We start from the raw sequence: 26,863 nt of genomic DNA, 5'->3' as shown, positions 1-26,863 counted from the left end.
AAGGTAACCTGGTAGAAAATATTTTCAAAAACCAGTTTCAAGGCTCATGCTGTAATTAAGATGCTTTTTTCCCCCTCTTGGATAAAATCATCTTCATCAAAGTTCTGTGGACTGTAATAGGATCAAGATTTGAACTAAATTAGCTGAAACTGCTACTTTTGAGCGTTAAATGGAGTTTGCCCTCTAAGCTACTTTGAGTTTTGGATTTTGTGGCCAATTGCCACAGTTCTACAATTGCAAGACAGAAATGAAACAGAATGGGGAAATGGAGATTTGAAGGTAATGCCAGGTATTTTCACATGTCTGTGAAAGACTTTTCAACAGAGATACTTTTTTTCTTTTCCCCTCCTATCTTTTACTCAACATGTGCTCTTCAGATTAGGGTAAAATAGGGAAGTAGGTTAAAGAAAAAACATACAATAGCAGTTAATATAGCTTAAAATTAGCAAATTTTTTGAAAAATAGAAAAAAAATCCAACAAATTAAAGAAAACCAGTATTTCTGACAGAAATGACAATTCAAGACTATTAAAGATATTGCCCTATGAAGGATTATTTGTAACTTTAATTTGAGGATGTAAAGAAGTTAACTTTTCTTTTGCTATACTACACATGTAAAAAAAGATCAAAGAAAGAAAAGAATTGAGATTCAAATTCCATTTTTAAGCAAAAATGACAATGTCTTCCTGAGTTAAAATTAATCCTTTAATGATGAATTTCAAAGGTTTAAATACTTTCTGTGACCTTGGCTTTAAATAATTATGCCAAGCAGAGCTTTCCTTACATTCAGAAAAGATTCTGAATTGTTGATCACAGCCATTTTAATGGCTTCAGGCTGGCTGATTTCCAACATAATCCTCCGAATGCTCTTTAAAATTACAGACCAAGAACCTGACGCAGGTAAATGAAATGTCACTTGCACAAAGGCTGCTCAAACACTCCATGCAGATTGTTAATTTGTGCCACTGCACACCCCCTTGCACGAAAATGTGTGATTTAGTACCTTAATGCAACGTATAAAAGACACTTCAACAACTATCTGCTTACACATACACAGTCTACCATAAATATTAAGTAGGGTTTTTTTAGTTTAGCTTTTGAAATAAAACTTGCATGTTTTAGCTCCCTAATGGGGGGAATACTTGAATTCAAGACATGGGTCCAACGGATGCTCAGCAAGCAGGGATGTGGGCAGTGACCCCACAGAACAGAACAGGAGGGAAGCCTTGATCAATCTGAAACACTAATTTCTATTTTCAAATCTTACCCAGAGTCCTTTCTCACTTGATGTACACAGGTAAAATTAGACCAGCCATTGTGGCAACCAGACACAATTTCCTTGTACTCTGAGCCTGAGTTTTTTCCTCCTTCAGAGCTCACCCTCTTTTTTAAGGTAGAAAAAGCTTGGCTAGGCAGAACCGCCCTTTCTACTGTCTCTATTCCAGCAAAGAAAGATTAGCCTGGTCCTGGCTGGCTTTACCTGTGAAATCACCTGTGGTTTTAAAGTCCTGTTGGCTCCTGAGCACCCCATGGCACCTTCCACCCCCGCTGGAGGTGCTGCCCAGCCCCAGCATGTCCAGAGCAAAGGCTTCCATCACAGAAGCACAGAACGTCCCACACTCATGCTGTGACTCTGGCATCTCATGGTCTGCATCTGTTTTTTCAACTCAAGTGACCCCTAGACATTTTTCCTTAGGAAAACGTTGCTCAGCTGACCTTTGGGGTGATCGCTGCGCTTTTGCCCCATGGAGCTGCTCTTTGTGAATCCCTTACCTTGTCCAAGGCCGCCTCTGTCTCTGCTGCGTGCTTCTTTTTCAGGTCTGCTATCACTTTTTCCATCTCCATCTTCACACTGCTCAGTTTTGCCTCCATGTCTCGAGCTGCCTTCAGCTTCTCCTCGTCCCGCTGGAGGCTCAGGTCCAGCAGCTGCTGGTTCCGCAGAGCATTTGCCTCAATCAGCTCTTCCCTCAGCTTGTGGATTTGGCCCTCCAAACCAGAGATCACCTGAGAGAAAGAGCAAACAAAGTGACAAAACCCAAACCCACAACACAAAACCCACTTGGTTTTCTCTGACAGGCTGTTAGCTGGGGTAGGAGCAGACTCAGAGGATGCTCTGTGCCTTTTCCTCGCCTTTCTTCTTACTCTTCCCTTTCTTTTCATGCACACTGATAAATACAGCTCCTCCCGCCCAAAGCACTGCTAAGATGGACATTTTTGGAGGAGAAATTGAGTTTGTGGCATATAATCACTACATACCCTATCCATGCCTTTTTTTTTATCCTTCAGAAATGACCTGCTGCCTTCCAGTGAGCTATCAGAGTGTCACCAATCATTTATCAATTGCTGCCAGTCCCTGATGGGGGGACACCAAGGGGGAGGGATCAAAGTGACAAGGATAAAGCTGTGTTACTCCTAATCCTACAGAATTCACTCTGCTACTTTACAACAGGAGTAGATACACACCTATTACTTCAGATTACACTTGCATGTAACTCTCACTAGCTACTTTTCTAACTCCATTTCTTCTGTGGGTTCTTCACTGAAGTACAGGAGCACCACACCTGGGACATAAAGCACTGTCCTTACAGCTAAGTGTGAAGCATGACACTGAAAGCACATGGATGTTTTCATTTATAAATGTAATTCTGAAAATGAGTACTTTGACTAGAAAACTCACACAGGATTTCCCCCTTTGTCCTCCCTGTTTCACAAGAAACTTTGCAGCTCCCTGGAATTCTTTCACAGAGGATGTGACAATACTGAGAGCAGAATCAAACAAGTACAGGTGGCTCAGCTCAACTTACTAAAGGTTTCACAAGAAAATCTGAGGAAAAGCAGTGTATATTTAAAGTTCCCATTGTCCTGGAATTCCAGTTACTGATTCTAGAGCTCTGAATTGCTCCTTCTCTCCAGCTACTATTTTTCTTCTTCAGACACTTTTAATACACTGTCTGTACTCAGCTACACCATCTATTTGCAGCCTCTGAGAACCACATTACTACAAAAGTTTGAAAAGGAAACATTTGTTTCTGACCAAAGTTGGGACATGAATGACTATCAGGTCTATTGCCTTGTACATTAATCTCCCAAGACAGATTTCTATAAATACTGTGATCTGAGAGAGGAAAAAAAATCAAGGCTTGAAAGTTTGCCTATTTTTGAAGCGATTTGAACTATATGGTGTAATAAAAGACGTCTTCTCCCTTCAAACCTTCAGTTTGTCCTTCAGCTATCACAGCTGTAACATGTACTAAATAATATTAACCATCTCAGAAACTCATTTTGCTTCCATGCTTTCTTAATTACTCACTGGCATTAGTCCCTGCTATGTCAAAGGTAAGGTTGTGTGTATGGTGGAGAAGGAATGAGCACGTCATTTGTGTACAGAACTCTAACACAGGCCACATATTTCAGCCCTATCAGCATTATCTCAAACATATGTTCCATATACTGTAATCTGCAATAGATCCTTTCCTTCCTTTCCTGAGCTTTTCCTCTACACATGTTTAATTTCTTATTAAATCTGTATACAGACTGAAAATGTAAAGTACGTCTCGGTATATAATTATAATCCGCAATGTACTTTTATAATTCTTTCGGAAAATGATTTCATCTCCAGATCACAAGAACATGACAGCCTGCCTTTTCCTTACCCAAATCAGCACTAACTCAATGAAGATAAGAGCTGCAATTGCTGATGGATGATATGGTCTGAGCTCCAAACTGACACACGGACAATTTGGGGTTTTTAACAGCTGCCCCAGTGCAAGTCCTGCCTGGAATAGTCACAGTTATATTTTAATCTGTGAGAGTTCTTCTTGAAAGTTCATTCCCCCACTTTCCTTCTTTTTTTTTTTCTCCTTTCTATTTTAAAATAAAAAACTTCCTTTAATTACACCCCCAACACACACACATAAGTGAAACTACGGAATTACATTGCTCAGAAGCTCCCTAAAAAGTTGGTTAAAATATTTAGGATAAGAAATCAAGGCTAACTTTTTAAAATACAAGGAAAATTCATTCATAAATGACATTACAAGCCAAAATAAAGACTGGGTGAATTCCTGACTCAACTGTTACACCTTTTAAGCTTTACTTCATTCTTTATTCAATGGTGCTTATACAAAGCCATCAGAAAATGAAACACAATCCCACGTTTTTTGTAAGGAGGAAGTAACAGCTCCCGGCCTTCAGAGCCAAAACTGGGGACAGCCGATAGTGAGCTGAATGTTATAGGTAAAGTAGCAGTAATTAATATGCAAAGGAGCATTAATGTTGGACCTAATAGATGGCAAAAGCAGATTTGGTTCTACTAGGGAAGAAGAAAGACTCTGAAGATGGCAGCGAAACTAATATGATTAAAGGAGTCCCTTTGGAGCAACTTCACTGCGAGTAAGATGATGTTAAAAGACATCTAATCTCTCCAAAGTGACTGGAAAAAGCTTATATTGGGCATCCCAGACACAGTTCTTGTCAATTACTTTCAAATAAGTCCAGTTCTCACAGCCAGATTAGTTTTTCCCATAAACAAAGTCAGTGGCAGAAGCAGCTTACACCCAAACAACTCACTGCCTGAGACAACTTTGTGTGACACAGATATCTCCCAACTGCTGCGGAAATGAATCCCAAACTTTCCAGCACTAAGACTCTGCTATTCCACATGCCAGGTTTAATAAACTATTATTAGACTTAAATGTAGGCAAATTGGGAAAAAGAAAGCCCCAAGATGACTTAACTCTCAGTTGCGAAAAATCTGTGAAATATAAAACTTATGAGCAACTGTCTTTTTCTTAACGATTCTGTGGGAAAATAAAAGCTGCAGTTACAAAATCTCACTTCTCAGGCTCGAGATTCGAGGGCAGGATAGTTTCTTTGTAACACTTTCTCAGTATTGGTTTCTCAAATTCTCCTCTGGCTGCCCAAATCTCTGTTTGGGAACCAAATTGTTTACATGCTCCAAACAACTGCCTGAGTACAAGAGCTGCTGTGAGAAAAACACACCTTAAACACCCCATCTAAGCAAATTATTATTGTGCTAAACAGGGATTAAACATAAGAAATAAAGGCTGACAGTACATAATAGGGCCAAAATGTTACTGCCACTTGCTGCCTTTTCTGGATCAAAGTGTTGTAGTCTCTATTTCGGTTGTACGGGTATGAGCACATGAAATAAGAGAGATCTGTATCTATTTTAGAAAGGATGCAGAAGTTTGTAGCAATTCCCAGGATGGCCATGCCACAGGAACGTGCCCCAGACAAGGAAGCATTTTGTAAAATGACCATTAATCCACATACAGGACAACAAATAGCAAGACAACACCAGCTTACACAGTATCCCGAATAAAACAAAAATACAAACACATAAAGTGTGTGACAGAGTAGAGATTTCATATGAGTTTATATGACATACTTGTACGTCCTTTAGATGAAGGAACTGCTGGCCAAGGTGGTGATTTCTATTCCTGTTTCAAAGAAATAACTTAGAACTCTAACTAAGAATATCTGTGCTGAAATAGTGTCATAAAAAGGGTGGGTCATAAGCCCACAGCAATTTGCCTGCAGGGAAAAAATAGACTTGAAAGAAAAAGAAGGTTGGTCACTCACTTTGGCCTATTTAAAATGCCAATAAATGTACTGCGTGTTATTTGGAAGGAAAACATGTGCTCTTAATTTTAAAAAGTAAATTGCATAAGAAAATATAAAGTTGGCAAAAAGTTTAAATTAAAATCTGTTGCTGATGTCTGAAACTCTGCTCCACTTACAGGCAAACAGGGATGAGAAATGGACCGAATGACTATGTTCTAATTAAAAACAATGATAACACAAATTCCCTTTATTTTTCAGGAGCTCCTACTTCACCCCCATGAAGCATTTCCTTGGATCAATTTCTGAGGAAGAGGCTGGAGCATGACGGCATCTTCACACTCATGGGGATGGAACACACGGAGCTCACTGTCTCAGTGCATTACACAGCAAACCACACGCACCCATCACCACGCTCAGCTCCAGTGTCCAGGGCATTTTAAAGTCACAAAAACAAGGCAGTGGAGAGTTAAGATGAAATGCACTCCTAATTTATTCCCCAAGGCGCAGATCTAGAATCACTGAGGTGTTGCTTCAGCAGATTTACAGTAAGTGACTAAGATCTCCCAGAAGATGAAGCTGAAGTAACCTCATTGCTCTGTCTTGCTGGGAGCACTCAGGCTGCTGGAACAGAGCATCACTGTTAAACACCCCTGCACTTCTCAAGGGGCTCCTGACAACTCTTCAGACTGAGTTTCAGAAGTTTTCTGCGCTGGGCTAACTTGGCTCCAGTCAGAGATGACTGCACAGGGCTCACTTTGCTGTGCTTAATTTTGCTGGCATGTAACATTTAAAAAAAACCTACAACAACTTCCCCCAGAACCTCTGAGCAGTAGCATGGACTAGGCTGGATGATCCCAAAGATCTCCTCTAGGATAATAACCTCAAGTATCAGCCTGTAAGTTACAGCCCTATTTGACCCACAGATAAGCAGCTTCTGCCTCTGTGTGCCAAGACCTTCTCAGCATTTCCTCCTCTGGAAGAACACTAAAATGAGCAATGTGTGCTGTGAAACATCAGCTGGGCCCTTCTGAAAGGGACATTTGTCTCTCTGTGCCTTGTCACGCTGCCGTAGTGTGACAGCGACGGATGAGGTATCCATAACATTTGTTATTGGGCACTGGATTATTTTTGAAAGGAGATCAGTCCAGTCAAGGGAAAGGCAGTCTGTAGTAAAAACAAATCTCACTTTGATGATGAAGAAGTGAAAGGAAAATAAGGAACGAAGGAGGAACACCCAGTGATTCAGTGGCGACTATGACTCCCTTTTTACCCATGATCAGTGCAGTGTCCCAGAAGAGAGGGATGAAGTGTCCTGTCCCAGACACACAGCAACCAGTGGCACATTTACTGCAAAACACCTTAGAGGGGATTATCTGCTGAAAGTGGGAATCTGAACGGCTTCAGCTTTCTTGTGAGCAAACAAAGCTTTATCAAATGCTGGGAAACAGGTCATACAAGTTTCTCTACAATCACAAAAACAACCAATGCATTTAACATAAAAGAAGTCTGAAAAATAAACAAATATTTGCAGCTCTAAGCTTAGAAAAAAAGTGTAGCTGTAAGAACTTCAAATGTGTGTAATGTTGATTTGTGTTTAGAACAAAATTGATTTATATTAATGAGTTTTTCTACTGCAGTTCTGCAAGGGACAACAATCCTCCCCTTAGCTGATCTTACTCTGGTTTTCAGGAACTATGCTCATGAATTTTACCCTCTGGACCCTGCCAGCCAAGGCCCAGGCACAGTCCTAATGGCTCTCTGATCTTTTCGTCCACAAGTCATCCTACTGAATTTGACTCACTGGTCCCAGTATACCTGCTTTTCTCCATGCCAAAGGAATTCCAACTGGCCAGTCCAGCCACCTGGCAGCTATTTGTGGCTCCTTTGTAATGAACACAATCATGTCCATTTAAACAACTATATTAAAAAATATATTCTATACCATGGCAATTTCAATTAAAATATGTAAAGAACTTATTATCCTTTTTCTCTCATGACTGGTAAAATCAGCAATTTGTCAATATTATGAATCATTCAAAAGATGCGATTTCATTTGCAAAGAAAACCAGTGGCACATTATCACATGGGTAATGATGTGGCAGAGCACAAATTAGCAGGGATAAGTAATAAACAGATATTTAGTTTTCGCAGCACAGTCTATTACACTGTCAAGTTTAAATGCCTTTTGGGTAAGAACACACAGGCCCATAAATGTGGTATTTAAAGGAGCAGATAAAGGAAATGGTGTGAAATGAAGTGAAAATGAACAACAGTTCAACGACTATAGTAGGTTGGGCTCAGTTCCTAAGAGCACTGATCATTCCAAGAGCATGGAGGTGTGCAAGCCCTTCCAGGGAAAATCATGGAAATTAGCACCCCCACCATTATAAATAGTCCTGGTCAGTGATCTAGGACTTCCTGGAAACACTAAAATATCAGCTTCAACTCTCAGAGATGCATTTTATTGTATGTTTATATAGTATTTTGTGCATACTGAAGTGTTCTCGTTCTTGAGGGGAAAAGAAATCCGTCCAGAATGTTGGTGCTATTGCAGAGCTTCTTAAAAAGGAGCCATCTTCATCCTATTTATCTATCTTTTTTTTTATATATCCTATATGTGACTACATTGCAGTGATTGGGGTGAAGTTATTAATACATTCATAAGTGAAATGTTCTCCGTTTATAAATCAGGCTGGATATGATCAAGTTTAGGTCTTGGAGGGAAACTTACACAAACCAAAGCTGCACTCACTAACCTGCACTAACCTCACTAACACTCACATCACACAGGGAGGGGCAGATCTTGAGGCTCACACAGATGAATGTCCAGTGTCAAAAAAACTTCAGTACCAGCAGTGCGGGTCAGAGCTCAATCCCCATATTCCAGGATTTATGCAAAGGTCTATTCACTCCATCTCCACACAACCTCAACTTCTCTCACCTTTGCAAATGTACCTCTGACATCTTTCTTGAAAATACCCACTGGGATTTGTAAATGGAGGTGTTGAGCTGCTAACTTACATATTTATTTTATTAATTTTAATGGCATTAAGCTGCTTTTAAAGGTCAAACCTCCTTGGTAAGATTCTTTACTTGGGCTATTCCAGCACTGTGCATGCTCTGAAAAATGCCTCTAACATTTACAAATCTGATAAAAGTTTATTCCTACTAACTCTGCTTATCCTGCAGCTACCAGCGTCTCAGTTTGGGGTGGGGACTGGTTTAATACCACCCTACCTGTACAGTGATGCCGGAGGGTAAACACCTCACCTCTGGTATCCAAACACCCCCCTCACCACAAATCCTGCACTGAACACCATCCCAAGGAAGGTCCAGCACCCTTCAAGACTAGATTTTACTTTTTAGCAATGTATTTTCTCTGTCTTGTCTAATCCTGTTAAGCACTTCCTGAAACACAGTGGAAGTGTTGACTCATGAAGAACAACAGTTACCTTCTGCTCAGCTCCATTTCCAATAAAATTAACGAAAAATGAGTCTACCTGTGTCATTCCTGCAAATAAATATGCTTAAGCAACAATTAACAGGTGATTTGACCCCCAAACTGTTCATGAACTTTGCCACCTATTTCTGAAAACTAAAAAGAAACGAGAAACACACAGGTATTAAAACACCAGTAGGAAAAGTTACACTGAAAATATTGGCTTGACTCTGGTTTCTACATCTTAGCACATTTCTGAGATCTGTTGTGACACGGCATTAAGGAAAACACAAATTTTGATGGTTTTTTTTTCCCAAAAGAAGTGCACTGAAATAGATCTGGACTTTTACAGAAGCCATTCATCTGCCTAAATCCCAGTTAATGTAAATGGCACTTAAGCTACAAACTGGGCTTAAAAAAAAAGGAGAGGGGAGAAGAAAGAAAGAAAATCAGACGTTCATTTGAACAGCTCCACAAAGAGCTTAAAATTAACAGAGCTTATTTTGATTTCTTAATTTACATAAGTACATTTGATTCCAATTTAGTTAACAGCAGCTAGAAAGTAGAACTTCATCTAGGTTGGTTATTGTCACTGCCTTCCTAACAAAATGAGTTTTAGTCAAAGGGAAGAACCTCGAGCTTACACATGTAACAAAACAATGCAGAGAATTGATGAGCCAAAGGATTACTCACCGAGTTGAAATTGTGATAAATGTAAATACATTTTCCATTTAACTGTTCTAAGACCTGTAAGAGACTTGGCCCTCTTGCCTGGGACACTGATCCAGAGCAGATTCTTCTTCCCTGATTTATTGTATTTGCATTGAAACAGATTACTGAGACAAAAATTAAAAATTCTGCCGTCTTTCTCCTCTCCTTTTATCTGATGAAAGGAATGTTTACCTTTGTATTCTTCTTTGTACAAACAAAATTATTCTAATAAAACTGCTAAGGGACCTGCCAGGAGAGGACTCATTACCTTCTGTCTTTCTACACAGAATTTTAATGGAGACTCTCAAATGGGCACATCATAATCTACATAAGTGCATTAACGGAACTTAAATTTGATGGTGAGAAGAAAATAAATCAGCCATAAATACCTGTTTAATGCAGTGACCCCCTAAAATAACTTGTGAGAGCAAAATAGAAATAAAATGAAGAGTGGCTAAAAAGTAAATGAAAATCGACATATAATAGCAGGTTTTCTGCATCATACAAACCATAACAATCCATCCCTAAATGATAATTGATGAAATTTACACCAAACACCTTCCCTGTTTTCCTTTATGAAGAACTCTAAAGCTTTAATTTCTGCATTTCAGGATGTGAAAGGAAAATATTCCTCTCAGATGAATGCTAAAGATAAGTTCAGTTCTGAAATAACATTGGAGTAAAGCTTGTTCTGAAAGTGAGGAAAAGCTACTGATATTTAAGGAAGAATAGGAATTTCCTGCAATGGAATCCAGAAATGGAGCCTAAAGATCTCTGCAGTGGACTGGGAAGAACTACCTGTCAATCTCAGAGCATTTTGTGTCCAGCATCCCCTAAGTCAAAGCTTTTAAAAAACATTTGCATTTAAATTTTCCACACATTAAATCTAAAAGCATTAACATTTCCTGAACAATGTGTAATTCTGATTTAAATGCAGACACGATGTATTGCAGATTTAAGGATTACTACAGACATTCATCTCTGTGAGGCAGCAAAATTAAACGTATTATAATTCCCAATTTGTCCCCAGAAGAGGAACATGCTGCATTGTCTATGTAAATGTCTTTGCCTGTCAGCTAGAGAAAAGATTTCACTGTAAGTAAAAAAGCCAAAACAACCCCATGCCTCCAAACAACACCTAGAAAAGCATCACACACTTTAATTTTGGATGCATTTGTTGCTCAAAACACACATTTTTTGAATATTCCCAAGTTTTACCCCACGCAACCCATGAGGGTTTTATGATGACTTTAATGGAAATGGTATCGAACACAAAACCTGACAGGACAAACCAAGAACAAGCTGCAGATACAAAGCCTCAGTAATCAGCTGTTCATGCATAAAATATCTCCCATCTTTGATTTCTGAAGTTCATACTTGTAGCCAAGCCCACTTTGGACAGCAACCCCTGTTCAGGCCTCTGCCATGACCAACTCAACAGGTACCTGAGGAACACTCCCAGTTCATAGCTCTGTCCAAGCTCTGCCCTGACTGTTACTGAGACGAAAAAGATAAATTTTTCAAAACCACAGCATAATCACAGGAAGCCAAATAAGGAACCCAACTCTGTCATTCTCTGGGCCAGCAACAGAAGACTTCAATGCACCACCTGCCCTGTTCTCCTCTGCCAAATAATGCCAAGCAGCAGGAACCTCTCTCATTTCTGATGTCGCACTTTTACAGTGAAGGCGACAGTCTTTAACCAAACATGAAGTCCTTGTTCTTGGGTTCATGACTGTCAACATGTGTGGGCAGAAATCCTGAAATCCAGCAGCTCCAGAAATAAAAGTTGTGTCATTCACAGGTTTAGACTTGAAAGAAATGATCAGCTTCTAACTGCACAGATCCCTCATTTCTGCACGGCAGCAACAACGGCTGCAGTATTTCTGTTAATCAGTTGTGGTAAATTCTCATTCTCACATTAGCTGCTCACAACAAATAAGAGGAAGAACTACACACACAGGTCCAACTTTCAGCTTTATCCTTTTCAATTCAATTTTTTATTGGAAGAAGCACATTCTAGTAGACTATGTGTAGTGTCAAGCCTGATATCAAACAGAGAAATGTGTCATCTCCACCTGAGGAGGAAAATCCTGGAGAAGGTGGTCTTTAACCAACTCAGGTGCCAGGCTGGAATTGAGGGCATCAGGTGATGGTACCTATTGCCACATACCCCCAGCTGATGCTGGTTCAAGTCTCCCTCTCTGCACCTTCACCCTTGAGTGCTGGTTGCACTCTTCCCATCATCTCGACAGTGGCTCTCCGGAGTTCAGAGACCTTTTGGAAGCCTCCTGCTCCACAGCTACCAGTTCAGAAAGATGAGATCAATCACAGGATGATCTTTCCAAAATAAATGGAAACTGTGCATAACATTCCTTCCCTTGAAATCGAGAGGGTTTCAGTGTCTTCCTCTGGCACCTTTCTGTTGATCTCTGTCCTTTTCATCCTCGGTTTGTCCTTGAATTCAGTTGATGCCACTTCGTTTTCTGAATGACAAATAGCCCACTGCATCCTGGCGCAGGAATTTCTTCAGATTTATTTATGCAACTGTTTTGGATCTACTGTACTCCAAATAAATATTAATACACAGTTTAAATATAAAAATCTAAATACATACTAAACATGCAGACTCTATGAAATAGGAGTAAAATAAACTAACCCATTTATAATCCATTTATACAGGTCCATGTTTATATTTACTGCTCTCTTCTCTCAAAAAACCAAACCCAAAACACAACCTCAAAATTGCATTAAGAAATCAGGAAAAATGTACTACTCCAAAACGGAGTATTTTGGCAGGGAACAACAGCTGTGGGAAGTGCTTGAAGGAGAAACTGTTGACTGAGGCAGAGCACCAAATGGAGCTGTCTCCTTTCTGTTCAACAGTGAGGCACAGCCTTCTAAGGGGACACAATTTGCAGACTTTTGAAATCTGTTGCTCTCCTTCTCTGGAAAGCATCACTGTTTTGAAGGACACAATCTTACTCTGTGAAAATAAGAAATCATGACTTTGTAGCACATTTTTACTAACACAAAGATCAGGGAACTAGTAGAGAGATTGTTTCTTAGATACCTTGAGGTGGTAGTTTTGACAAACGGCTTCTGATGCACTTGTGAGACAGAGATTTCAGTTTTCCCCACACACAGGCCTAATTAACACATTAATGAAGGCTATGGCTATAAAGGAATACCAGGGCTGTCTCTGCTAAACCTCCTTGAAACTCAGGCACAGAAAAACAAACATTGCCTTCCATATAAATGGCTGCTTTAGGAGCCATTACTGATTAATCCTGTGTATTCCCTCGCAGCTTCTGATGCCAAAGAAATGTTACCACAAGGGTTTGTTTGCACAGCTTCGGCAATGAGAGTAATCCACCAAGTATCCCACACAATACTCAGGTAGCGCAGGTAAGAATTAATTGGTACCTTTCCCCCCCCTCCCCCCCCCGATTTCTGATGCTGAAACGGTTTTTCCCTTCATTGAACCAGCTCGGCCTAGACGGGCTTGTCCCGCAGTGACATGTATATTGAATACAAATCAGACAGCAGAGCTTTAAATCTGTGTTGCAGCTCTCATTTCCAATTCGAGAACTGTACTATAATCATAAGCTTCTGGTGGATGAAAGGAAATCAGCTCTCTGAATATTAGCTAATGCCACATTTGCAAGTCCTGAAGAGATCTGTGTTGTTTAAAAAAAAAAAAAAAAAAAAAAAAGATCATTTCTCGTGAACCTATATATATGAATCACTTTGTACTGCTCAACTGATAGAAGCGATGCCTGTGCTGGGATTAAACCCTTTTCATCATAAAACCTCATCTGGTTCGGAGTCCAAGTCCATCAAACCTTTTCCCTTTAAAGTCCCGCCTTTGATTCTACATCAATTTATTCAAACCGCAGCTGGGTGGCTGAAAACGAAAGGACAGCATCATTTAAACCAACCATGTTCCTAACTTGAAAGAAGGACTATAATTAAAAAAATGGGCATAAAAGAATGGAAATGGGATAATATTTTTTAATGGTAGTTCAAAGGCCGACAGATGTCAGAGCCTTTGAAGATGTCAGTACACTGAGCAAGGAGTTGCCATTAAATAGTTTGCCTGAGAGGTGAAGCAGCTTTTTAATGACTGAAAAAGCCCTTGCAGACACATCCTTGTGTTTTTAATTTGTCAGAGTTTCTGCAGTATTTTCTGATTAATGACACATGATTATAACTGCATAGCACACATTTTTGTACTTTGTTAAATGAATACTTTATTCCACATTCCTTCAGTGCCAGATAAAAACAGGAAAGCTTTACTACAGAGTCCAAAACTATTCAGATTGCTCAAATATTTATGGTAATTTGAGGGGATTGGCCAGATCCAGAGCTTCTATGTGTTGCTACCTTTTGTTCTTTAATGGAGCTATTACTACTGCCACCACAATGTGTATGCATTAAGTGAGCATGTGACCCACTAATGCATTGTGCCCTTCTTGTGCCCTAAACAATCAGAGCTTTCATAATTCACTGATGAACAGTCATCAAATCAAAATAACATTTAGAAAAATCCCAGGGTTGATCCTGAACAATACAAACAATGGCTGCCAATGTACTGTAAGTGGAAAATAACTTTTCCAAGGCAAAAAGCATATTGCTAGGAAACATCATGTTCAGAAGAAAAACATCAATATTTAGAAATGCAGATAAAGTCCCCATCTTGGGCTGAGAAGATGCTCCTGCAACATCCTTCATCTCTCTCTTAGCATATGCAAATTATTTCTATTTTCCCCATGAATGGAAAATGTAGTAGCCTGAAACACAGGGACAATTTCTTTTGCTGCCAGGAATAAGCTCTCCCATCACTACAACAGCCTTTCGTGGATGCTTGCCAAGCTGAGCAGGTACAGCCCAGGGACAGCCCAGCCCTGGGCAAGGACAGGAAAAGCCAGCACTGTGTGCCCTGCCTTGTATCACACCTCAGAGCATCACCCACATGAGAACACAGTCATTACAAGGGAATTTGATTAATGTGCTGCTCCTTCTGCTCTTCCAGCCTACATTCAGCTTGTAATTGGATCATAAATAGAAATGTGATGGACTCAGCTAAAAGCGTGCAGAGATTCGAGGTACTGTAGCAGAGCTTTGTGAAATGAGTTGCTGTTCTGCCTTGAACACTGACATGATTTCAGAAGTAGGAATATTTGGCTTGTTGCAATCCATATCCATCAGGAATCTCTCCACAACACCCCCATCAGGAACCTCCTGGAGGGCAGAGAGGTGACTCTGGACACTCACTGCTCCATGGATCTGCAGCGGGAGATGAAGGAAGCGTGAGCCAGGGGTGTTCTGCTGTGTGTCCCAAACACTGCACAGTTATCCCACTGCAAAAGCAAGCACTTCAAAGTTTGAAAAGGAAAAGAACATGGCTGCAGAGAGAAAAACGTAATTCTGAAATGGAATTCTCCCACATGTATTTATGGAATGAAAACAGAGCCCTGCTAGGAAAAAACATGGCTGTTTTAGGATTCCACTATAAAGAACACAGAGAATTGTGCTACTCTCAGTAGAAACAACTGTAATCCCATTCCCAACCACCTGCAGCCTTCCTTCTGGAGTCATTCCAAAGTTACCTTCAAAGACAGTTTTATTTAAAAAGCAAAACAAACCCTAACCTACCACTCATCATTAGACCACTTGACTTTATCACAAATCTCACGTAGATTTGAAAACTCAGTCTGAATTAATGTTACATTGCACACTTTTGCCACTTTTCCTAGAAAACAAATGACACATGGGAGCAGCCAGGAAGCTGCTCAGCAGGATGGGGTGGAGCAGCCACTGGGAACACCCATCAACCAGAGAGGAGCTCAGGAGTTGGGCAGATCCTGGATACCCGGGGTGCTCAGCAGGGGTGTTGAGACAGGGGCACGCTCTGGATGGAATAAAGCAAAGGAGCAAAATCTACACATCCAAAAGGCCCTTGATGTCATCACTGTACCGAAATCTGTTCAAAATGCAGTTATTATTTTGGCACTGTGGTAAAAATATCAGAATAAAATGTTGCATTTCAAGCAGTTACATCTGAGCTGAAATAAACCTTTAGAGAACAAAGAAAAGGCACTTCTCTAAGCTGTGGACCTTCTACAGAATTCCAAATTATTTATACAAACTAAAGGAACATTACTCACAAAAGATGCATCAGAATTCTGAATAAACATTATAAAATTCTTCTAAAATGGGAAATATCAGACATCCTGAAAATATTGTTTTGCTGCAAGCCCCATAGAAACAGACAAAGCTGAGCCATTCAGACTCTATCCATTAGAGGGCAATAATACATATACACACACTCATACACATAGATATACACAAACACACTCCCTCACGCATCCCAAACTGACTTTAGCCATAAAAAATTAGTATTTTCTCTCTAATATTACCAATGGTACATTGACAGCTTGGGTCCTGTTCCCGCCACTCCCCTGCACTCCCCAACAACAGCATCCAACAAATAAAAGGTACAATAGCAAATTATTCTTCAAATTTGCTTTCCCACGAGGAAATCCGTGCAATTCACAGCTTCAGAAGGCTTCCAGTTAGTTATTATTAAACTTGAGTAGGCCAAACAACCAGCATGTCTGTAAGCATGGAAATCATTACAGGGGTTCCCAAACTTTGAACAGACAAAAACGTTCTTCACGTGCTCATCTCCCTCCTCAGTCAAACACTTTTCATGCGGTCACCTTTGATAACAGCAGCCACTGCAGACATGGCAAGGGGCCAGCACACTTCAGATGTCTCTTAGAGCTACAGAAAAATCATGGAAAGGCATTTTTTTATGTTATTAGAGCCATTCAAAGGAGGCAGCTCACGTGCTATGTCTTCTGCTTCTCTGCTCCCACCATGCCAACCTGCAGAGAAACCAGCTGATAAACCTTGTTTATCTGAGGTCCCCAACTTTCTGCTGCCACCACTTCCAGCATCCCACAAGCACAATTATGATACCAGCTCGCTGGGACAGGAACTGTCTGTTGTTCCATGTTTTCACTAACACAACATAGACCCCCGAGAGGATTCCAGCAATACAAATAATTACCAGCAGCCCCTAAACTACTGCTTGTCAACATCTCATTAGCTACAGGACTGCTGGAGTTCACAGGGACACACAGGCAGCTGGATCAGTCACTTAATGACCAGTAATTCCTGTAAGCATCCACACTCCATTGATTTGTGTTTGGGGTGGCATTTCTCCTTTTGTTTGTTTGTGAGCTTTTTGCTTGTTTCTGTTTTGTTTGGGTTTTTAAAAACATATTACTCTGCAATTACCAACCCCTACTCCCTTAAAAACAGAAATTCACATAACAATTTCGTCTACCAGCTTACTGTTTTCATCCGCTGCTGAATAAATATTAATTTTATATTAAAGAAGAGGTTTAATTGAAGATCTGAATCAAACTTCTTAAGGTCCAAGATGAAGATGTAGAGTAACATACTGGTACTGTTGCTATCCCACACAGGACACAGGTGCCCTCCAGAAATCCCTAAGGATACCAAATACAGCAGGAGAAGATGCAGCTTCCTTCAAATCTTCCAGCTTTTGTTTGCAGCAGCTGCCTTTCCAAAAATCACTCTCTTTTCTAAATTCATTTTACAGATGCCAATACAGCAGAAAGCAGAGACTACAAAAGAACTCAAGCTGTCAGAGACAACTTTAGAAGAATTGTATCACCCGTGTGGAAGACGGAGTTCACTCTTCGTGCAATTTTCAGATCTGTTTCAAGTGAAAACACTTGTGTCAGGGGGTTTTGTCCTTTTTTTAGCCTTTTTTTTTTTTTTTAAAAATATGAACTCTGAAGAACAACTCTAAAACCTGAAAATGGAATATTCACGATCAGGCCAATATTTTAGGGGTCAAAAGTAAAGTTTTCTTATTTGCGGTGTTTTAGAAGGACTTTCAGACATATGAATACAAATTACTCAGAGATATGTAATTGCAGTTTGAAATATATCGTTATTTCCATAAAACAGAAATCTACAGCATCCCTGACATCGATTTCTGTCATTTTGTCATGATAAACACTCAGGTATTAAGTACCTTCCACATCATGCACCCAGGCATGATTCCAATTAGTGCTGAATAGAAGACAAAATGTCAGCTTAATAAGCTTCAATTTGCAGAGTCTTTGAACATGCGATGATATCATCACTTTGCCAATCATTTCTTGTACTTTGGCTTCTTTTTTTCCATCTCACCCTCCCTGTCAAAAGGAAGTCTTTCAAATCCACAGAAAGGGAAGACATGAACAATGTCAGTCATTGGTCTGACTGAGCTAAAAGATCCAAAAATGACTCCTCAATACATCAACAGAGAACTGTGATGTGCACAATATTCTCTCAAAGCTAATTTGCTGCCAACATGTAGAGTAATTGGGGGAAAAAAGTCTACTTTAAAGTCATACTGTGAAAAATATTTTCTTGCATGAAATCAACACTAAAGACCTTAAATCACTGTCACAGTCTGTGCCACTCGTTCAAATGAAGAAACAGTTTTTATTCAGGTAAGGTGACAATCATTTCTTCAAAGGTGACTGGGCCAAGGAACAGCTCTGCTGTCTCACTCCGTACTGAAAATCATCACTGTATTTTAAATTAATGGATTTTATTTCTGATTTGTTTCGTAAGAAGAAAGGAAGTTTTCCAAGAAGAAAAAGACAAATTTCAGAGAAAGCATTCACAGTTCTGTGAGCTCAAATGTCTGAGGCCAGCACAAGCCCACAGCCCTCAGCTGAGGACTCACAATGTTTTCTCTATCTGGAATATCCTCAAATGCAGAACCTAAAATCCCTGCTCTTATCTGGGTGTGAAGGAAAACAGAAACACCAAACGGCAGCAGAAAAGACAAGAGACAATGAATCAGGATGGGAAGTGTGGAGCAATACCATGGACTGTGTGGACTCTGCAGGGCTGTGCCAGGGCAGCTGCTCCTGCCTGAGAGCCCACAGCAGAGCCCCAGTTCTGAGAAGGGGATAGGAAATGGGATCTCCTGAGCTGAATCCCTGAGGATGTGGTTGCCCCATGGGCTGCATCACCCAGGTCCAACACAATTCTTGGCACTGCACTGCGCTGTCCCATTTCCCTGGCTTGCACATCCCACAGAACCCAGTCAGGAGCCCTTTGCTAGCACCTCTTTGTTACTCATGGCTCGGAACTGGCACGGGACAAACCCCAGCCCACCCTGTGTGGGGTGTGGCGTGCCCAAAGTCGGTGCTCTGGAGGGAAAGGGACTGGAGCAGCTCGGAAGGGCAGGATCTGAGCTTCCTGGAGCTGGGAGCACACACCGGGCATGGCACTGGTGGGGGAGCAGGGCTGAAAGAGTGCAGAGCATTTGGCTGCCCCTCCATGGGATGGGATAGCAAATTCCATACTTCTGAGGCAGCAAAGACTTTGAGGAGCTGCTACAGATGCCGGGGTTGGGCCAGTGGGGAAACAGCTGCAGAGATTTTACTGGTGAAATACTCAGCCCTGTGTCTGTGCCAGCAACATCATCCCAGACCCGCAGAGAACCCACCACGGGGGCCTGGGGCTTCTCCCCCTCGCAGCTCCCGTCTGTGAAACAGAGGAAAACAGAGGAGCCTCCCGTTTTTCTTCCTGGCTAAAGCAGCATGTGGAGGAACAGGCAGAGCGGTGGTGGGGCATGCAGGGCAGTGCAATTTGCAATAAGCATCTCAGCTGCAATTTGTTACTGGTTTTCCACTTGAAGGTTCCTTTATAACACTTTAATGTGGGAGCGTGTGGAGCTGTATGGATGGGCTCATATTTCTCAGCTGACATATCTTCAGCCAAAGCATGTCAGCTACAGGAGAGGGCAAGGCTTTGCACTGGCTCTGGGATTTCTTCTTCCCCCATCAGAAACCACATAAAAGAAAAACACAAATAAATCAGCTCTCCAAAATCACTATTTATTACCTCATCATGAAACCGTCTACTGGACCCTGCAGTGGTATTGAGTAATATCATTACTTAAACCATAAAGAGGCTGTATTTATTACTCAAAATTGGGAAAATTAGCATCCATATGGATCTTATTGTTTTACGAGCAGTATCGCTGCCAAAACAAGTGGTGTTAACATTCCAAACTACAGATTGTCACCATTTCTCACCCAGTGTCTCATTCTCTCACTTGGTATTTAAAATACCTTTGAATTGAGGAACTGAGCAGATCATAGAATCTCTTCTATCAATATATATATCATTTAACAGCCAGACTACTGTTCAAAACTTGATTTATGGTGGCAGTGAGTGAATGGAATTAACATCTGATGACCTAAGGAAGAGAGACTAAATTGATTTTGGATAATCTTTCTTTAGAAAAGGGATGAGAGAAAAAGAACACTCTAAGAAATTTAACTGCTTAATTTGCAATACATAGCACCTTAGTAGGCAATCACAGACAGGACATCCTAACCTCCAACCCTGGAAAAATGATGGCGTAAAACTCCATGAAATTAATTTCCAGGCACAGGAAGAATAAAAGCGTCACTGGAAACAGCAAGCAGGATAAACCAGGGCAAAGCAGGCTTGAATAAAGTGATTGTCTTCTGCAGTGAAAGGGGAGAAGTGTCAGTGTCACTTACCTTGATTTTAGCAAGGTTTTGATACACAAACTGAAGGAACACGGACTGGAGGGGTGTCCTATAGTGTGAGCAGAGAACTCACAGGACCACGGGGCTTGAAGAGGAGGAGTCAAGAGCCAGCCAACAAGTGGCACTTCTCAAAGTTCAAATGGGGCTGGTACAGCTGAACACCTGCTCCAAAGCCCTGGATGACAGTGACCCTGTGACAGCGACCCTGTGCCATACTGTGGATGGCATTTCCTGGGGAAAGCAGTCAGTATAGAGAGCAGGGTGCCAACCACGGGGACCTCAAACCCTGCAAGCTGAGGAATGGGCCACCAGGACCTGCAGGGAAATCACCAAACCAGGTTTATTCAGCCTGGAGAACTAAACACCAAAGATTTGCTGTCTTCAACTGAGCGTAAGGAATTGTGGAGAAGGCAGAGGCAGACTCTTCTTGAAGGAAGGGCAAGAACCTACAGATCCAAATTTTAACAACAGATATTCCAGCTGGATATAAAGGAAAAGGAATTCCATGCTGGATTGGTAAAGCACTGGAGCATATGGCTCAAGAAGGCCGTGAAATCTCCACCAGTGCAGGTTTTTCAAAACTCAGCTGGACTTAGCCCTGAGCAACATGATGTGGTTTTGAAGTCAGACCTGCTTTGAGCAGGAGGTTGGGCATGGTGACCTCCAGAGGTCCTTCCAACCCAAATTATTCTGTGATGCTGTGAAAAAACTCCAGAATGAATGCTGGTCTCCCATTAGAGGATGTCCCTTCAGCACTCAGGGGAATGTTTGAAGCAGATGGCACTGCTGTTTTCCAAATTGCTGCACTTGTTCTATGGACTAGGAGAAGTCAACTTCCTTCTATTCAACAACTGTCTCAAACAAATTATAAGGTAACACTAAAAGGCAGTTTTCAAAAGAACTAAAAACTGTTAATAAAGTTGTGAGCAAGCATTCCCTCCTCTGTGCAGCAGACATTTACCGAATAGGTTTAGTTGTAATATTTGGAACAAGCCAATATCACAGAAACTACACTCTGAAGATTTAGACACAAGTGGAAGTAATATCAATAAGCAAATTCAAAGTCTGGCTTTGCCATACACCGATCTTCACATAGAAAGCACAAGCTCCTTCTGCTTCAAAATCAAGAGATTTTACTTTAAATTGACCATTTCTGCAGAATAACACAGCATTTTTGCCTCTCTGCTTAGAAACTACATTACACCACCTCAAATGCTGCACTTACTACCTGTTTGTACATGCACCTGTTTGTACTTGATCGTTTCTGACTTCAGTATTTCTTTATGTAACTTTAATGTGAGCAATAATTCACACCACGTACAGCTTATTGTCTATTAGCGTTAATCATTCCTTGCAGCCATCACACAGAAACCCTGCTTGCAAAGCCACACCTAGTGGATGGCATAAAGATCCTTTACACCTCACTGATAAGCAAAACTGATCTCATTTCTATTCAGAGAAATTATTCTATGTTTATTAACATCTATGCAGGAAATAATCACTTTCTCTTAATCAAGGAGTGCTGGTATAAAATAAAATGACTGCCATATGATCTACCCCCTGCCCCTAGACAAGTGAAATTGTACACTCTACCTTCTCAGCTGTCAATATTTAAAATTAAACAAAAAGAATATAAAAACACTGATTGCAGTGTCATAATAACTACCAGATAAATTCAATTCCATATTATAGAAACAGAAAGTCCATTTTGCTGAAAAGAACTCCATCTCAGATTCAGAGTTCATATTATGTGATGAGCTAGTTTCTATGGCAACTGCTTTCTCTTTTACATACACTGTAGACAGCACAAAATGTCTGTTGTCTCCTAAGTTAACATTTTTAATCAGCAGATGACAATTTGTGCACTATTATGTATGGGTTCCAAAAATGTCTTTAAATATTTCAAGTGCTGCATGAAGTATAAAAGGAGAGAGTGAAGTCACACCTCCCACCCCAAATTCCTCACAATCCAATTTCAGTCCTAATCAAAAGAGTGAGAGTTGAGGAAAAATGTGGGAGACGCCAGAGATGATGACCCACTGTGGCACAAGGACACTTTGAAGGTTGTATGAAGTGAGGAAGTGGCAGATGTTTACAGCTGGATCAACAGGTGTTGGAAAGGTGTCCCAACCCAAGGCAGCAGCTCAGCCAGAGTGTGACACAGGACCACAAATGTGGCAAGGTGGCTCCACCTGAGCAGGGGAGGGGATGTGCTCAGGAGACCCAGACCCTGCTGGAGAGAACCCTGAGCCTGCACTGTCTGCTGCAGATCAGAGCAAAAGCTCATCTTTAACTCTTATCTCAAAGATTATCCCAATGCTGCAGCCCAAACTCTTCCCACAGCTCCCCTGCATTTACTCAAGTGAAAATCAGCTCTGTGGATTACCAGTATTTGAGTATTTCCACAAGAAACTGTTGCATTTGACCATTTCACAGCAATGCTCTCTCAGTGAAAGCCCAGTGTGATATCTCCATGGGACCCATCACCAGATCCCTGATTTCAGCTGCTCTTCCCCATCAATGGGATCCATCCCTGAGTCAGCAGACTGAGAATAACAACCAAGGAAAACCACATAAGTACTGCAACAAATATTTGGTACTTTAAATACTTTACATCAACAGTCATGTTCATTATCCTGGGCTGACTGGTGGTAAATTAAACATGCTGCAATACAGCCAAAAGCTTTTGTTTGGGAAAGGCTAAAAGGGAATGGCTGGCTGTCTGCAGGAGTCTGACTGGCAGCCCAAGAGCGACTCTCCAAGTAAAATACAACAAACAAATATTTAGATTGTAACTCCAGGATTTAGACTGGCTGCAGAGAAAGCCTCCATAGCAAGCAGTGCATTCCTCCTCATGCCAAAGACATCTTCTACTAAGAAAAGGAAGGGAAGTAAAAGGAAAAAAAAGAGTAGTATAATTTATTTACTCCAAATTGTAAACAGAAGTGACTTCAGTAGCACCGTCAGCATCTCTATGTTTCCCAGGTCACCTCTATCTGTACCCTCCAGATCCCCTCAAGAAAATTGCTTCCACTGATACTGGGAGAATAACCATGTGGGACCTGGTGTTTGGAGATATTAAAACAATTACATGAAGCAGAAGATTTGATCAGTGATTTATCTGTAGGTAACAATAGGTTCCTCCAGATCAAAGTTGAAGAGAGTCTCTATTTCTATTCTGAAAAAAATGCTCCCCAAATCCTTCATGTTAATATAGTACTGAAAAGTTACTGTTGCAGCAATATGTGCATACAGGCAGAAACTGGGCATGTGTTGGATATTTAGTTATCACTAAAAATGTAGGGAGTGTCTCTATTGGGTTTTCTTTTTCCTGTATTTTCTCTTGTCAGTAGCTGACAGAGCTCTGCAGCAGACACACATCAGCACAGCCACCCTTCACACATTTAAGGAGCCAAGATAAATGTCTTCTGTTTCCCCCACTTGGTTGATACACTAATTATCTACATAGAACCATAAACATATACCAAGGATCTACTGGAATGAAAATAACTATCATTGCTGGAATGAAAATAGTGATTGCTACTGGTTTTTTATTTTAACTCCACAGATTCAAATTAATTCTGACAAAACCAGGTGCAAAGCGATGGTTACAGAAAGATTGCTGATCCCAAGTGCAAAGAAACAAATTTCCGAAGAGGAGAAGCCACAAAAGAAGTGATGGGATGTGCTGTACATGGGACACCAGAGAAGGAGCCGCTGAGTTCTGAGAAGGGAAAGCAAACCAGGATGGTAAAGGCCAAGGGGATTATGGAAAGTTCAAAAGGCAAGAAAGAAAAAAGGAAACGGATACTTCAGCCACGGGATAACACCTTATTAACTCTTCTTACCACCTCCGGGCTGTTTGCTGGGGTTTTTTGTAGTAAGCTCTGCTCTCAATGTTTGTGTTCACATGGCTTCCGAACTACACCAGGTTTTCCTTTCCCAAGCAATAAGGGTTTCTCAAGAGCCTCAAGACATCCCAAAAGAGCCGTGATCTCTTAGAGCAGCCTCATTTTTGAGAGCACAAACGTTGCCTGTTAAAATTAAACACCGTGACATCAGTGACACGCACAGGCAGAACGTGCCTGAGCACTCAAGCTCCTCTTGACCCAATTACGACTGGATGAACACAGTGGCCTGGCCAATTATCTCACAACAGAAACGGGAAAGAGGATTCAGCTTCCTCATGGAAACTTTCTTTCCTCTCCTTTAGTGCCAAGCACTGTATTTGAAGTTACAGGGGTACATTTTATTTCTTCTTCTTGCCCAAAGGTCAACGGTGGAAGAACAAGCAGGAAAATGATCCAACTCTGTTCAGCAGCTGGAACATGGAAATCTTTGAGCTGTTTGAGGGCACGTGGCAGACGCTGGGGAAAGAAGGACATTCAAAGGATAAAGGGGAAATACGAGGGCACAACTGGCACCGCAGACACCTCAGCCCCTCCGCTTCAGTTATTAAAATTTCCTAACCTTGCTATCTCATTTCGCCAAGCAAACTGAATATACTCTTCTCTGTAACCTGAAGTCTTGCTTCAGAAAATCACTGATTCCATAGCAAGACTGCTTTTAATAAAAGAGAGGAAGATCTCTATCATGCAAGAAGCTCCCTGTTTTTTGAACTAATGTATAAACTAAAATTATTTTGGGAGGTGCAGAATGAATGAGCAACCAAAGCATAACTTAAGAATGCCCCTAAAGAAAATCCAGATATCTAAATTAAATAGAACTAGTGATTCAAAACTACCCTTAAAAAAACCATAATCCTGTGTGATTAGCTACTGTTTAAAGAATAACAACATTATGGTAGTTCATAGAAAATGTATAGGATTTAAAAGCCTACAAGAACACAGCATGGCATAAAAGCCTTTGTACTGCTTTGACGTTTATTGACCTACAAGTCAATTTACTCCTCCCCAAGCATTACAACCCCAGGTAAAAAAATCAGAGCAAGCCTACTAGAAATGGAGAAATCCAAGCGGATTCCAATTGTTATCCAGAAATTTATCAGCAACACAAAAGGTGATACGCTTCAATCAAATTCCTTTATTGAAAATATATTAAACTTATACTTCAAGAAGCAGTAACATTCTTTTATTTAATTAAAATCTGGCAAGGCACTCAAATCTTAATTTTTACATTCTAGTTGTGATTAAAGCATTAATAAATGTATTCATATTTGAATAAAATCTAACTATTTTGGATACTGTCTTTCACAGTATCTGAAGACCTACGTGAAAGTAGAGACCTTGGATACGCAATAAAAAACTGAAATTAATCTTTACAGTATTAGTAAAATAAATTGATCTGCAGTACTCTGTCATAACTGTCTTTAGGAATATAGTGAGAAATACGTATTTTAAACACATGTATTAAGAAATACTTATTCGCTACTCTTTCATATGGGAAAGGATTTAAGAAAGACTTCCCATGAATACCTTTAATAACGGTGCTTTCACATCATTCACCCAACACTGAGCAGATAGGTCCTTCAAACCAAGCTACTCGTATGTGATTAACACTAATTATTATTTAAATTTTTCGAATAACCCAGCAAATCCACTTTTCATTTCGCGAAGCAAAATGGCCTCCGCTCCTATTTCATCTCACCTTCGCTGGGACACAAAGCACTCCTAAAAATTACTGCTGTCAAAGATGGTTCCAATTTAACAGGTTTTTAAAATGCAATGTTGTTAAACACCCATTAAATGACTGGGTTATCTTTGTTAAGAGCCTGACAAATGTTTCATAAAGGACATTGCCCGTTAGTCACATCAGATGTCCAAAACACGCATTTTTAGTAAACATATGCAAAGATTAAAAAAAAATTATTAAAAATCTGTGCTATAATTCTATAAGAAGCACCAGTATTGTCTGTTGAGCTCACTGCAAAGACAGAGGTGGATTTGAATACAAAGAGCAGAGGAAGGAATGAAGAGCAATTTATTTTCCCAAATGGAAAAATTTGCGTCCTTGAAAGCTGGGAGAGTCTCGGTAGAATTTAAACAAACAACAGCTCTTCTAGTCAAAGCAACTGCCTTTTCATCCCTGATTTACATGTCATTCTCATGGCAGCAATGTTCAGATGACTGTACAGGGATATTTAAACTACAAAGAAAAGCTCTGTAAAAAGGCCAAACTCTGCTTTTCAGAGTGTTCAGATTCCCCCAATAGCTGAGAAAATTCCCAGCTTTCCACAGAGCACCTGTAGTAGCATCAATGATCCCCCTGAAAACAGAAAGCACAACCAAACTTTGGGTTCCAACCTTTGCCAGAAACGACCCCCAAGAGCACAAACCAGAGCTGGACTTACAGACACCTCCCAGTTCTCAAGATTTGCTTAAGAGAGTCCCTTTCCCTTTGTACTCAGTGTTACAGAGCAATACACAAACGGGGATGAGCACTGGCGTGTAGACAGAATAATTCTATATAATTCCAAAACTGCCTTTTTTTAACCTGGGAGTTACAGCTCTGCCTTTGTCCGCAAAAAAAAAACCAACAGCAGG

At 40.6% G+C, this 26,863-nt stretch overlaps 1 protein-coding gene across 5 annotated transcripts in view; it reads right to left on the bottom strand.

Annotated features, from left to right (window-relative positions):
* Positions 1-26,863, bottom strand: part of CEP112 (centrosomal protein 112) — a 158,394-nt gene that overhangs the window by 59,941 nt on the left and 71,590 nt on the right. For 4 of the 5 annotated variants that reach the window (XM_017740768.1, XM_017740770.1, XM_017740769.1 and 1 more), the window contains one exon: positions 1,773-2,003. In XM_017740768.1, the coding sequence (XP_017596257.1) occupies positions 1,773-2,003 (231 nt within the window). Of the gene's footprint in view, positions 1-1,772; positions 2,004-11,705; positions 15,025-26,863 lie in introns of those variants that run through there. The other variant, XM_017740772.1, reaches the window with a different exon arrangement.

This window comes from Corvus brachyrhynchos, unplaced genomic scaffold, assembly GCF_000691975.1.
Source record: "Corvus brachyrhynchos isolate BGI_N302 unplaced genomic scaffold, ASM69197v1 scaffold218, whole genome shotgun sequence".
NCBI lineage: Eukaryota > Metazoa > Chordata > Aves > Passeriformes > Corvidae > Corvus > Corvus brachyrhynchos.
This window is presented reverse-complemented; position numbering and strand designations above follow the sequence as displayed.